The 14,139-nt window shown below is 34.6% G+C and overlaps 2 protein-coding genes across 2 annotated transcripts; one reads left to right on the top strand and one right to left on the bottom strand.

Annotated features, from left to right (window-relative positions):
- Nucleotides 1-676: 676 nt before the first annotated feature.
- LOC114284508 (Tetratricopeptide repeat (TPR)-like superfamily protein) lies at nt 677-3,751 on the top strand. Its single transcript, XM_028227429.2, has one exon. It carries the CDS (start codon nt 803-805, stop codon nt 3,368-3,370), a length of 2,568 nt encoding a protein of 855 aa, XP_028083230.2. The 5' UTR covers nt 677-802; the 3' UTR covers nt 3,371-3,751.
- A 236-nt stretch (nt 3,752-3,987) lies between these two features.
- LOC114284509 (uncharacterized protein C26H5.07c) lies at nt 3,988-13,612 on the bottom strand. The gene is made up of 5 exons (XM_028227430.2): nt 13,187-13,612; nt 11,137-12,070; nt 7,633-7,728; nt 5,515-5,651; nt 3,988-4,334 (listed from the first exon to the last, which is right to left on the bottom strand). The coding sequence occupies exons 1-5, from the start codon at nt 13,609-13,611 to the stop codon at nt 4,151-4,153; spliced, it is 1,776 nt and encodes a 591-aa protein (XP_028083231.2). The 5' UTR covers nt 13,612; the 3' UTR covers nt 3,988-4,150.
- Between the last annotated feature and the right edge of the window lie 527 nt (nt 13,613-14,139).

Raw genomic sequence — 14,139 nt, 5'->3', positions numbered from 1 at the left:
TTTGTTTTTGAATAATGTTAAAGATCTTAAATATTTTACTAAATATTTCATATAGATGTGAGACCCCTATGAAACTCACATGGTGTGAATTTCACACCCATATAAAACATTTGATAAAATATTTAATAAAATATTTGAGATTCCTAATACTTTTTCTTATTTTTTTAATAGGAGTGTATTATGACATTAACTCTTTCATCTCTCACTTAATCCCAATCTCATTTACAACTGTTCATTAATTTATAATAACACGTAGCAACGTCATTGTTGCCTAATATCTTCGAGCTCGATTTTGTTCACACTCAAAGAGTGTGTAAATAGTACACATTTTGTAATTAGCAAAAATAGTGAGATCTACACAATTAAGTGGATCATTACTTTCTTGATATAAAACTCAATATTTTACACCAATCAAAATTTATGTATGGTTGACACTTCAAAAACATGAACAGATCATTCTACTATTCTAATTGAGATTTAAAAAGTACAAAAAAATAAAATAAATTAAATAAGTTAATAAAATAAACTATTACGTTCAAATTATAATTATTTTAATTTTTGTCATATAAGTTACAAAAAAATTTTAAAAAAAAATTATCAAATCAACATTTTAATTCAAACTAAAAAAAAAAAGCCCAACTTTAAAAAACTAACTAAAAAATTTTTTCTTCTCAATATCTTCTCGGACTGGTGGTTATATGGTAAAAACTGATTTCAGTTTGGTAGACTCGCAATGCGTTTACAGTCAGTCCAGGCACACCCTGTTTCTTCTTTGACTCATTAGAGCTTCAACCATGATAATATGTGCTTCAATCTATTCATATACCGAAGATTTTCAATTTTGTGTCAATCCCATCTCTCAAACTCGATCAATTCCAAGATCAAGACCTCAGTTCAACAAGGACATCATTCACATGCCTTGCAATTATACCTTCAAGAACCCCATTTTCCTCTCAACGCTACCAGATTCACCTTCCCTTCTCTTCTCAAATCCTGCTCTGCCCTTTCAAATCTTTGTTATGGAGAGACTATCCATGCCACAATCATCTCATTGGGTCTTCAATTCGATCCCTACATAACAACCTCATTGATTAACATGTATGTGAAATGTGGGTCTCTGAGCAATGCAGTCCAAGTGTTTGTCAATTTGTCTGAGAGTCAAGCTTTGATTGAAGATATCACAGTTTGGAACTCTATGATTGATGGGTATTTTCGATATGGTCATATTGGAGAAGCTATAGCTCTGTTTCGTCGAATGCAATTGTTGGGTATCAAACCTGATGTGTACTCGCTTAGTATTGTGCTTGGGTTGTGCAATGATTGTTTGGGTTATGTGGAAGGAAAGCAAATTCATGGTTATGTTGTGAGAAACATGTTTTGGAATGACGCTTTTGTGGTGACTGCACTTGTTGCTATGTACTCGAGTTGTGGTTATCCAATGGACGCCTGGTGTGTGTTTCAGAAGTTGGAAGATAAGAAAAATGTTGCAGCGTGGAATGCGATGATAGGCGGGTTTTGTGAGAATGGGATGTGGGAACATAGCTTAGAATTGTATTCATTACTTAAGAATGAGAATTGCAGCCTTGTCTCTTCCTCGTTTTCTTCTGCGTTGACCGCTTGTTCTCAGGGCAGAGATGTGGGGTTTGGTAAGCAGCTCCATTGTGATGTGTTCAAGTTGGGTTTTCAAAGTGACCCATATGTTTGTACTTCTCTCATCACTATGTATGCCAAGTGCGCATCGGTCCAAGATGCAGAAAAAATATTTGATTGGATATCCAGTAAAGAAATTGAATTATGGAATGCCATGATTTCAGCCTATATTGGCAATGGTTGTGCTTATGATGCTTTTGATGTCTATAATCAGATGAGGCTAATTGCATTTTCATCTGATTCATTCACGGTATCTAATCTTCTAGCTGCTTGCAGTGTGATTGAATTACACAATTTTGGTAAGACACTTCACGCGGAACTGATCAAAAGACCGATACAACATAATATTGCTGTGCAGAGTGGTCTGTTAACAATGTACTCAAAATGTGGGAGTATGGAGGATGCCATTGCAGTCTTTAATACAATGAAGGACAAGGATGTGGTTGCGTGGGGCTCCATGATATCGGGTTTTTGCCAAAATATGAAATTCGAGGAGGCTTTGGATTTGTTCAAAGCAATGAGGTCTGACTTGATGAAACCTGATTCTGATATTATGGCAAGAGTGATCAGTGCTTGTACTGGAATTGAGAATATACGATTGGGTCAGGCGATTCATGGATTTGTCACTAAATATGGTTTGGTATTGGATGAGTTTGTGGTTAGTTCCCTGATAGATATGTATTCCAGATGTGGGTTCCCTGAGATGTCTGAAAATGTATTTTCAGGCGTGCCATGTAACAATCTGTTGGCTTGGAATTCTATGATCTCATGCTATTGCTGGAATGGCCTGGCAGAGCGGTCCGTCAATATTTTCCCTCAAATTGTACAGCATGGCTTATATCCAGACCCTGTTTCTATTACTAGCATTCTCGTTGCAGTTTCATCAGCAGCAGTGTTGCTTAAAGGAAAGGCAATACATGGATACCAAACAAGACTCGAGATTCTGTCCGATCTTCAAGTAGACAATGCATTAATTGACATGTACATCAAGTGTGGATGCTTAAAATATGCAGAGCACATTTTCCGTAACATGTCTCGAAGAAACTTAGTAACATGGAATTCAATGATATCTGGTTATGGGTCACACGGAGAGTGCTTAAACGCAATTGGTTTATTTGATGAGATGAGAAGATCAGGAATCAAACCAGATGATGTAACATTCCTCTCCTTGATTTCAGCCTGCAATCATTCTGGTTTGGTAAGTGAAGGTGTAAATCTATTTCAATCCATGACAGTTGAACACAAAATTAACCCTAGGACGGAGCATTATGTGAATATTGTTGACCTCTTGGGCCGTGCTGGATGCGTAGAAGATGCCTACAGTTTCATAGAGAGCATGCCCATTGAACCCAATAGAACAGTTTGGCTATCTTTGTTGTCTGCGTGTAGAGCCCATTGTAAGGTAGAGCTTGGAGAATTGGCAGCCCACAATCTATTGAAGATGGAACCAAACAGAGGCAGCAATTATGTTCAACTTCTAAACTTGTATGTCGAAGCAGGATTATGGGTCAAGGCTGCAAATTTGAGGGTGTCGATGAGGCAAGAGGGGTTGAAGAAGAGCCCTGGGTGTAGTTGGATTGAGGTGACAAACAAGGTCAATACTTTCTTCTCGGGAGATTCATCCTCACCAAGGACAGTTGAGATCTACAAGACTTTGAGTAGTCTTAGGAGTAACATGGAAAGTAAAGGAGGTTTTCATGAAGATCTTGAGGCATTCTGAGATGCCGAGAAATGAGGGAAACAGTTGCTCTCACAACTACACAAGAATGTGTCTTATATTTGACTCTAATCGCTAAGGGTTGTCAATGCATCTAGCAAATAATGAGATCATGTTGACATGGAAGAGGATAATGTTCTTAAGGTGCATTAAGCGAGGAGGCTTTCCAGTAATATGGATGTAATCAAACAACAAATTAACACACAAAAAATGCATAAATGGACACTGGAGAGACAACAAGTGCGCAGAAGCACTGCGGCTGAACCCCAATTAACATGACTCCTGTTATCTTACACCATAATCTAGTTGAGTGAGTCATATGGATTGTAACTAACAAGAGAACACCAAAATTTATTACAAGCATTTCATTGTTTCAATCTTCAATTCCATTTTTTTCTTTTTTCTTTTTATTTAGCAAGGCATGTTTAATTCTTGTTTACATCTTCATCTCATGATTAACAAACATCACAAGAGATTTGTGCATTGTAGTAATAGACAAGTACATGTTTTTTTTTTCTTCGAACTATTAATCTCCTTTTACTTCTTGTCTACATCACCCCCCCTACTCTACTCGTTTGAAATTCACTCAATTGCGAAAAATAAAACCTGGAGAACAATGCAAAAAGGTTTGAGTTTAATGCTGTTAATTTTCAAAACAGGTATTTAATTGTGTTTTCATTTTCTCCTTTTTACATTAAACACAAATGGTATGATTGAAAATCTAACCGAAGTCCTGGATCCCATGTGCAAATCTAAGATCAGATGGAATTCGAGGACGAGCCATCATTCTCTCTTGTCCTCCTCCAGATCTTCTCCGAGCCTGAACACATGATCTGTGGCAATTGTCACCTTCCTTTCCTTCCTTTCCACCATGGTTGCTAGATCTGCAGCCACCTTTACTCCACCGCCAGTCAGTGAAATACCCTCCTCCTCAAGGTCATCGCCCGTCTCCTCCAAGTATGCATATCTGCGCATACCCACATCAAATCAGGTATTATGATGAAATATGAAAATGAAATAATGAATCTTTTTCATCTAAACATTTATGATCAACAAAAGTGGTAAAATTTTGGATCCCTGACCATACCCCTTCCTTATAAGATGCCATGTTAGCACTTTCTCCCATTGTGCCACAATAGCACCAAATTCAAGTTTGATGACAATCATACATTTTTAAGCAGAAAATAACACACACACACACACAACAACAACAACAACAACAAAAAAGGTTCACATATTACAAGCATGTTGGTGAAAGTTGGAATGCTTCCAAGTCCTAAAATCTCTCTTTTCTCCAAATTTCAACAAGAGTGTCACAACACAAGTATAGATGTTCTAGGTTATGCTTCCCTTGCTAATCTTGAAATCCTCACCATATTTACCAACATCTCATCAAAATCCTACTTACGAAGTTTAACATAATGATACCTACTTACGAAGTTTAACATAATGATACCAAAATCAAGTTAAGCTGGGGGTAGATTGCCAAACACCAAGGCCAATGGAATGTAACAGTGGAATCTGATAACAAGCATCCAATTAACATGAACCAGAAGGGGAGTGAAGCCTTCCAGAGGTTAGTCATAGGTTAGGGATGCCATCAACTTTCAAAAATTGATTGACCAAAACTAGTTGTTCTAGTTAAACCATAAATATAGGCAACGGAACTACTGCATCTACCGACTTGCTAGCGATAGCCTCATGCGTCCTTTGGACACAAATCTTTTAAGAACCTCTTGATAGGTTGATTAAGGCTGACATCTCTTTAAACCTCCAATTGAACCCCCTAGCTTACAATTTCTATTAGATCAACATATATATATATGCTTCTTCCTTTGGTTGCGTGCTTCCACCATTAAAGTTTTTGAGGAAAAAAGTAGAAGTCCATGATTGAGACAAACAAAACAATTTGCTCTAGGTCAAAAATGAGATGTTCACAGTGAAAATTTATCAAACTTTCTACGACAGCCATTTGAAGGCATATTTGCAGTATTTTAGAAGTTCCTTTGAAAAACAGATTCACCAGTCTTCAATAGCTGACATTTTATACACAATTCTAATGGTTACGGTAGAAGAAACGACATTTGAAACAAGAAGGAAAATATAAGTCTGACGGAAAAGAAAATGAGCAATGTTCTAGAGAGTACCTTGTTGGGTTATGTGAAGGAGCCCAGAGAACACATATCACCACCAAGAGTAAAAATGCCAGCAAAGTCCAAAAGGCTGGGATGATCCAGGCTCTTAGCCACAATTCGCTCAATGGGTCAGTTGCATTAAAGTACAACTGAAACAACATAAACAAAAGAAGCTTTATCACAGATGTAAAATTTTAATGATATTATATTTAGAAGGAAAAAAATTGAAGATTTGTAGATCTTATAATTCATATAAGGGACTGATTAATAAAATATTTAGAGCTAAATCATCCAAAGTCAAATACATTACCTATGAAGCATGCACATGGATAATACAATCCGATACAGATACAACAATACGACAAAATCTTAAAAAAACTAGGATATGAGTACAGCCTAGATACATTGAAAAAAATTATAAATTTTAAAAACAGTATATACGAGCACAAAGAATAGTGAGAAATAATTTTTTAGGAATTCGTATTAATTTAAGAGCCAATAGTCTTCTTTTTTTAAAAAAAAAAAATGGATACGTTAATTTGATAAATTCTTAAAAGTGGGGTACTATTTTATCTCACTATTTTCTTCGATGGTAAGAAACAAGTAAATATTAAAAAACTATTCTTGTATTTATTCTAACAATTATACTCTAATATTATGCAAAAATTATTGTAATTTCTACTTCAATTCCATAATGGTTTGCATACGTGACCCAGAGTGTCCGAAATGTATCAGATAGTGTTGAGTTCCAACAAATGCACCTATATATGTATATGTTATATGGACCTTAGGTAATTTAATTATATTTGGCCCCTCCAATTTTTATTTACATTTTTTTGGTGCTAGATACAAAGAAAGTCGTGGTTACAACCCATTGTGGTTATGTAATGAATAGTTACCTTGTTTGGTTTAGAGTAACTTTCTGAAAATTGACTTTCTGTTTTACGTGTATTTTTTTTTTTTTTTTTATTTTATTTTTGTGTGTGAATGTTTTTAATATTTTAAGCAATATATTTACTTTTTAGATGTGTAGATAAGATATACATAAAAAGTTTAATATTTCTAGAAAAAAAAAATTAATAATTACGAAATACAATAAATACAAAAAAATACAAAAATTCAATACATTTTCATATTCTTTTATATTTATTGAATTTTTTTAATAACTTTCACAAATATTTTACTTTGGGAAAAGGTTGGGACCCCCTTTTTGGGGAACCCCCACCACCCCCAACGCATTGTGATTGGCCAACTTTTTGTTTTGTTTTTTTTTTTTTTTTTCTCCTATCTCTAGTTGACATGTGTCTGTGGGGGTTTGTGGAGGTAAAAAAAAATAGGAGTCTGTTTCATTTTTGTTTTACTTTTTAAAAACATTTAGGTTAGGTATATCTAAAAAGCAAAAAAAAATGCTTAAAAAAATTACTAAAAAAAAAATGGAAAACAAAAAAACTCAATTTTCAGAAAACTAGTCGAAACCACTCAAGGTGATTAGATTATGTTATGAGCATTAAATGTTACAAATTATTGTGGTGATAAAAGTTATTAATTACTGTGATTTTGTTACGAATCATTGTGGTCTAGTTTTGAAAAGGTATATGATATACACATTTTTAGGAGTGTGCACCATAATTTTTCTCTTGACTTAATTATTTTCCTCTTTCATTTTTAGTATGAGACAACTTCAACAATCCGTATGCAATGCGATTTGTTATTTATCATTATTATTATGGTATATTACTTCCAATTTACATTTTTCTAGTGGGGAATCATTAAAGTTCAAGTTTCTAGAAAACATTTAGAATGTGTTCATTATTTATTAGTTTATTTTTATTAGTGATTTGTTGATTTTAGTCATTTAAACTTGACTTGACCTGATCACTTGATCTTGCCCAATGCCTTGCTCCACTCCTGCGGATATGTTTAGCAAGTATCGGATACATATCCATGAGTATCTGAGGAGTATCAATATCCGATATGGTTATGATACAGATATGAAAGCAACAAGGCTTGGCACATGTAGTAAAGGGAAAATATTTTTGGGTTACACTACCGTCATGTAACTGTTGCACTAAAATACTATCAATTGAGAAAAGCCATAGGAATAGGAAATGAAAAGTAACAGAAAACTACCTCATAGCCAATCCAAGCAACAGATAGCAGCACCGATATTGTTAGAGAATTGGTAAATTTTCGGTAGAGTTCAAGTTTAGCCATGCTTCTCCGTACCTGTGGTCAAAGTAGAAGAAAAAGATAAATTCATAATTTGCCTCAGATAGAACAAAAGACATGATATATTATTCTGCAGGATACAAACTAATGGACCACCCATCCTCAAGCACGATTATTTTAAAAAATGATGACAATCAAACAAGGGTCATTCATTAGAAGAAGATACACTAATCTCTGAAATAGAATCACCTTTTATAGTAGAAGATTAATAAGTTTGAGAAAGACATTGTGGTCAATGACTATGTGTAGAAAAAAAGCTAATGTTAACTGTTTGGTAAGCTGTAAGCATGGTTTTAATTATTGGTCTCACCCACTGTATCCAGATGGCGACAATATGACTCAATACACACAAGGTCATGTACAAGAAAACTGCCAAAATAATGGAGGGGAAAAAAATCATAAATAAGCCAATGGCATAAGCATGGTTTTAAGTGCGGGTGTTTAATGGAATTTTGTACCATTAATATGATATACACCAAAGTAATGTATCGTGACTCATGGAAAACCATAAACAACAAACCAATATCACTCACTAAAGCAATGTGTTTTATGTACAGCTTGGTACATGAATTAACAAGATAAAATATTTAGTTTCCTATTGCATTAGTCCGCTAGACGACGATTATAACATATAGGATAAATAGCATTAACCTCCCCTGAGGTCTTGGATTTAGGCAACTAGACCCCCAGATGCAGCACAAAAGAAGAAGAAGAAGAGAACAATAAGGAGAAGAAAAAGAATATGGGGAAGGGAAGAAGCATAGAGAAAGCGAGAAATGGGGAGTCAATCCCAATGCAATATCACTTCAATATTCAATATCCAAGTCTGATAAACCATTACATAAAATGACTATTTATAGGCATCCTCCTAGGAAACCCCAACGAGAAAGTTATCAAAAAAATAAAAATTACAATAATTAAATCCTAATACTCCCTTCATCTCAAAATAATAGTCCCTTTTTTGGCAATCCAACTTTTTAAGAAATCATTATTATTGTAATAATATATTTTCAAATTTCCAAATTTACCCCTAATAATTGCTCTACTCATGGTGGAGGAAAATTCATTTTGATTTGACCCATTGTAATTTTTTTTTTTAAAATTATTATTTTAATTCCAAAAAGAAAGGGCAAAATGGAAAAATCACATAACTTTATTCATTGACTTTTCAAAATGGACATTCATTTTGAGACATTCAAAAATGGAAAAGTGGACCAACAAAATGAGACGGAGGGAGTAAAACCAAATAAATTAACATATCTTTAATCTTCAACTTCAAGCATCATCTCATCCTGTGTCTTCATGTTCCCCATCACCGCCTTTGTTTCAAAAATAAGTAAATTCCTCCTTGTCACTATATAATGTCTATTAATGTTGACAGTTGACGGATATTAAAGTCACATCACATGAATTTATATATATATAATTATGTATTGTGTCAGATTATATGTGCACCACCAACTCCATATAATTTTTAAAATCAAATGATCTTCTGCCATATGTGAAAACAAATCTCAATGACCAAATCTATTCTAAGATCAAAACTACGCACATGCAACATATACACACCATAAAAAAATAAAACCTTTCACTACCAAAAATATTTTTCTTTTCCCTCATTTTCCATAACATCTTTCTCTCCTTTCAACACATTGAACCACCACTAGACAACTACTACACCCCACCATCCACCAAGAGCACACCACCCCAAACACCCAATATCAAATACCCATCATAGCATCACCACCACCGCCGCCACCGCACACAACCACTATTGCCACCCACCCCATCACCCTAGCATACGTGATCACCCCACAAGCCATCACCACCACAAAAATCTTCTGACACCATCACAGCAAACAACCACTTATCACCACTCACTGCACTCAATCATCTCCATTCCCCACTTACCAATACCATCACCATCTACCGTATCATCATCACCTTGGACACCAACATTCACCACATACTCCGCCGCCACAAAGGCCAAAAATGCAATGCCGATGGTGTCAAAATAGCTAGAGAGAGAAAGTGAGGAAGAGAGAAATGAGAACATAGGTGGCCCATTCATGTATGAGAGATTGTATCGTGAACTAAAGTAGCTTACATTGAGGATAGTGAAATCACAAATGCGGGATGATATCATGATACCATTGATTAATTCTGTACAATGATGGCTTTAAACATGATCTATGTAGAATTTACACTATGTAAAGGTAATTTATATTATTTCATTTCACTTAAAGGGTAAATTTTAATAGTCAACAGTCAATTCTTGTTAACCAATTGAAACCATAGGGTACGTCTTTGCATATTTTTTAAACAAGGGGGCTCTTCTTGTTGCTTGAAATCAAAACCTCAATGGAGGTCACAACAATTTTTTCTAACATATATACACACATCACTTGTGAGAAAGAACATATTTGATCATGAAAGTGTCCATAAGTGATATAGAAATTGAAACATAATCTCCATTAGTGGCGGAACTTAAGTTATTGTTTCCTTTATTTAACCAACTTACATGAACTTTTAAGATTAGGATTTTCAGATTCTTAAAAAATCTACTAATCAAAATTTTCAGTTAAATTTTTATTTTTATTTTTATTTATGCGATGAAATCTAGTACTGTTTACTACTCAAAACAAACATGTCAGACTAGGTGAATATTATCAGCCATGCCTGTGGTAATCCTACAAAGTAGGTTTTTCAATTCTTGAAGACAGATGATATATGGCAATTTTGAGCATCACAGTACAATTTCAATCTGCAATTATACATGTTGCAAGACACAACTTGGTTCAATATTTTTATAAAACGATAGAAGGTTTGTCAAGTTGAGTACATAACGGAATATCACATATAAAAACGCAAGACTCACAAACCATGCATGATGGTTGAGATCACATACATAACTGCTAGCTAAGAAGTACGGACACTTCTAAGAAGATAACGTATCGTCTCCAACACCATGTTAGACATCGAAGCGACATAATACTCATTGGGCTCTTCTCAACACTTGGACACATGAAACACATTACAAGTTTGAATTAATAGCTTGAAATCCAATGATAAAACAAAAATAATGTAAATTTATACCTATTATCCTCCTTTAGATTTAAAAAATTATTATCTTTGACTTAAATATTTATATATATGACATACAATAATTATTTATACTTGTATATGACCTATAATAAATATGTAAAATTATATATTTTGCACGTGTCCTCCATGTGTCGTGTTCTCCACTTTTGGAAATTTTCCATGTCAGTGTGTCATTGTCGTGTCATGTGTCCATGTTCGTGCTTTTTAGACTGCTAGTGCAAACTATGCATTAATCATTAACAATTGTAAAGTGGACTTTGTGATAACATGGTAACAATAGGAAGTAATGAGTAACACTACCTGAAGCTTCTCCAAAGTCTTAGATAATGATGAAAAAATCCAAAGAATAAAGAAGGCATCCAATAGAGCAACTGGTAACACCAAAAAAAGCCTTGCTTTTCCAGAAAAGTCGTTGATATTTCCCAAATGTTCAACAAGCTCAAGGGCCTCTGAAGCCACAAGGTACGTCACACCAAGAAGAAGTACTTTTGAGGTTATAGCACCAAGAGTGGGCCGCACAACACCATAACCCATTGACACAACCAGAAGAAGAAGACGAGATACAGTCTTTTTGACAGCACTGAAGGTAACCGCCCATGTGGTTATTCCCATTGGTCTGCTTCCGGTGGCATTGAAATTTGCATATTCAAAATACCAGAATGCCATTTCACACATTCCCAGACCAATTACAGTTGTGATGTGATAGTGCAATTGTATTATATATTTCCAATATCGTACAAAGTGAAGAAACCATACGAGACCAAGAACAAGGTAAGCTAGAGACATTAAACCATAAAATGTCATCATGGGTGCCATTTTCCCAGGTAGATAACCTTCTGGGTTTCTCCACACCGTTCTTCCACTGATTAATGTGCCCTTGAGTTCTGGATCACAAAACATAAAATATAGATAATACATGCCAGTGCTATTGATCTCAACAGTCTGAAGATCCATTTTGGCCTCTTCAATTTTCCCTTCAAAGGTGGTCTGGATCCGTTTTGGCCACCCGGGGTTATCTGGGTCTTGGCGGATAATAACCTCTCCAACTTTGCAGGATCCATCATTGGCAAGAGCAGGGGTGCAGCATATTGCATCAGAATTCAAATAAGAACCCCCAATCTTATCCCTGTCTTTGACCTCAACTATAATAGTTTCAACCAATCCTGTCTTTTGCTGCATCTCATTTTGCTTACTGGTGGCCTCTTTTGTTCTACGAAAGATGATCGATTCAAACCTGAATTCACATAGCATAGGAAAAATAAGTACTTCAAACTATTATTGTCATGTTTTTGGTACAGATCCTCATTCAAGTACTGTACTTACCATTGACAAACAAGCTCTTTTAGCAGGATCATTTTCACTCTATACTATAGTGGAATCAACTAGGGGAGTCAAATGCAGAGATAATCAAATACAGGTCATGGTTACTACTCATTCTTGAGGAAATACAATCACAGATTTCAGAAAATAAGAACCTAGCTATACTAGTGCTCAAGTATAAAACAAACAAAGACCTCACCCAATGATGTTCAAATGTTATGTGAGAGAAAATTAGCTTGAATCTTTCCAATGACCTCTTAGTAGGTCCATGTTAAAGCATTTGGGTAAATCCCCCATTCAAAAATGGCAGAAAATCTAAACATCATATCAATTCTAGTCAGAAAATCTGTAATGGCAGAAATATTGCAACGATAAGTTCTTGGAAATGCAGTGGGAAGCTAACAAAAATGTTCATTGATTTGGATCTTGACCGAAGCACTTGCTCACACACGTACACATGTACACGTGTGCCACAAGTGAGAATAACTTCAATGAAATTCAAACTGACTCTATTGATAATCACGTTTCATGATTCATATTTTTGCTGTGCACGCACACAAGTAAGAATAGCTTCCAGTCTTGATTTCCTACAGTGAAGCTAAACTAACAATTGATCATCCATTCGTTTCATGATTTAGTCTTTGCTAAATTACTCATGAATTCAATCATTATAGTTACCACTTTTTACTCACTACATAGGCACTACTCTATTGGGTTCATTGAATGATAGGGAATGGAAAGGAATAGTAATTCCTTAGATTTTCCTATGGAATGACCATTGACACATGATTCCATTTGTAATGCATTTGTCATTATTTTGTAATCAAACTAAACATAAGAATGAATATTTTGATGGAATAATCATTCCATTGCATTTCGTTCCAAAGAACCAAACACTACCTTAAAGACTTTTCCTCTTTCACCAGACAGCCAAACTGACTATACAATATTGATTATTGAAATTGATTCAATAAAGTAAGAAAGAAATTGAAAGAATGTATGGGTTGAAAGAGGGTTGGGTTTTGAATACCTAATAAAAGACTTGCCATTGAGATTGAGGGGTTTATGTTGAGAAGCAGGTATAGGTTGTTTGGAAATGTGAGGGAGAATGAGCTTGGAAGCGTAGAGACCCTCACTGCCACCATGGAAGAAGAAGGAATTGAAGCGAGGATTGAATGGTTCGTTATTGTATTCATGGATCGAAGCTCTCACCTCTATAATCGACCAGCTCACAAACACAACCCCTACTATGTAACCATAGTACACCAGATCAGAATCACCACAACCTCTGTATCGCATCTCTCTTCTCTCTCTCTGTGGATATATGTATGTATGTATGTATAGAAATGTATTTATATGTAGTGTGTGTATGTATTGGTAGCGTGAGGTACAGCCTAGGAGGAAGAATGGAGAGACATAGAGAGAAGAGAAGAGAGTGATGGTGACAGTAAACATACAGTCAACAGTTCTCAAGGTTAAAAAAATAAAAAAACAGTTCTCAAGGTAAATTTAAAATTTTACTGTAACTTATCATTAAAGGCTCGGGCCTTTTTTTTTTTTTTTTTTGTGAAGTGGGTTGGTCTTTTAATTTTTTAAGTTCTGTTTAGTAGAGTTCTTGAGCATTAGTTTTAGAGCTTGAATTGAGCATAGTGTTTGTTTACGATTTTTAAAAATTAGTTTCACACTCATTTTTAAGAACGTTGTCAAAGGCAAAAGAATTTGTGCTAACTGATCGTCCGACCGATTGACCGAAACAGTGCAAATTTTTTTTTGTTTACAATTGACACATGTTAATTTTTATATATTCAATAAAAAATATTTTCTGAATTTTTAAAAAATTTTAATGAGTTTTAATAGAATTTTGAGTTGTGTTTTTGGTTATAAGTTATAAGTTTTTATATCAAATATCATATGTCATATCAAAAATTTCCTACTTAATTCAAAAAAAATTTCAAAACTTATTCACCAAATAAATTTTCTACA

Source organism: Camellia sinensis, chromosome 8, assembly GCF_055761805.1.
Source record: "Camellia sinensis isolate YWXY chromosome 8, ASM5576180v1, whole genome shotgun sequence".
Classification (NCBI taxonomy): Eukaryota; Viridiplantae; Streptophyta; class Magnoliopsida; order Ericales; family Theaceae; genus Camellia; species Camellia sinensis.
This window is presented reverse-complemented; position numbering and strand designations above follow the sequence as displayed.

What these genes read in the sequence shown, in the direction of transcription:
- LOC114284508 (XM_028227429.2), top strand. Translation starts at nt 803, where the DNA reads ATGTGCTTCAATCTATTCATATACCGAAGATTTTCAATTTTGTGTCAA.
- LOC114284509 (XM_028227430.2), bottom strand. Translation starts at nt 13,611, where the DNA reads ATGTTTACTGTCACCATCACTCTCTTCTCTTCTCTCTATGTCTCTCCA. An exon ending in TTGCTTGGATTGGCTATGAG is followed by an intron (nt 5,652 to 7,632) that starts GTAGTTTTCTGT and finishes ATGTTGTTTCAG; the next exon opens with TTGTACTTTAATGCAACTGA. An exon ending in CCTTCACATAACCCAACAAG is followed by an intron (nt 4,335 to 5,514) that starts GTACTCTCTAGA and finishes GGGTATGCGCAG; the next exon opens with ATATGCATACTTGGAGGAGA.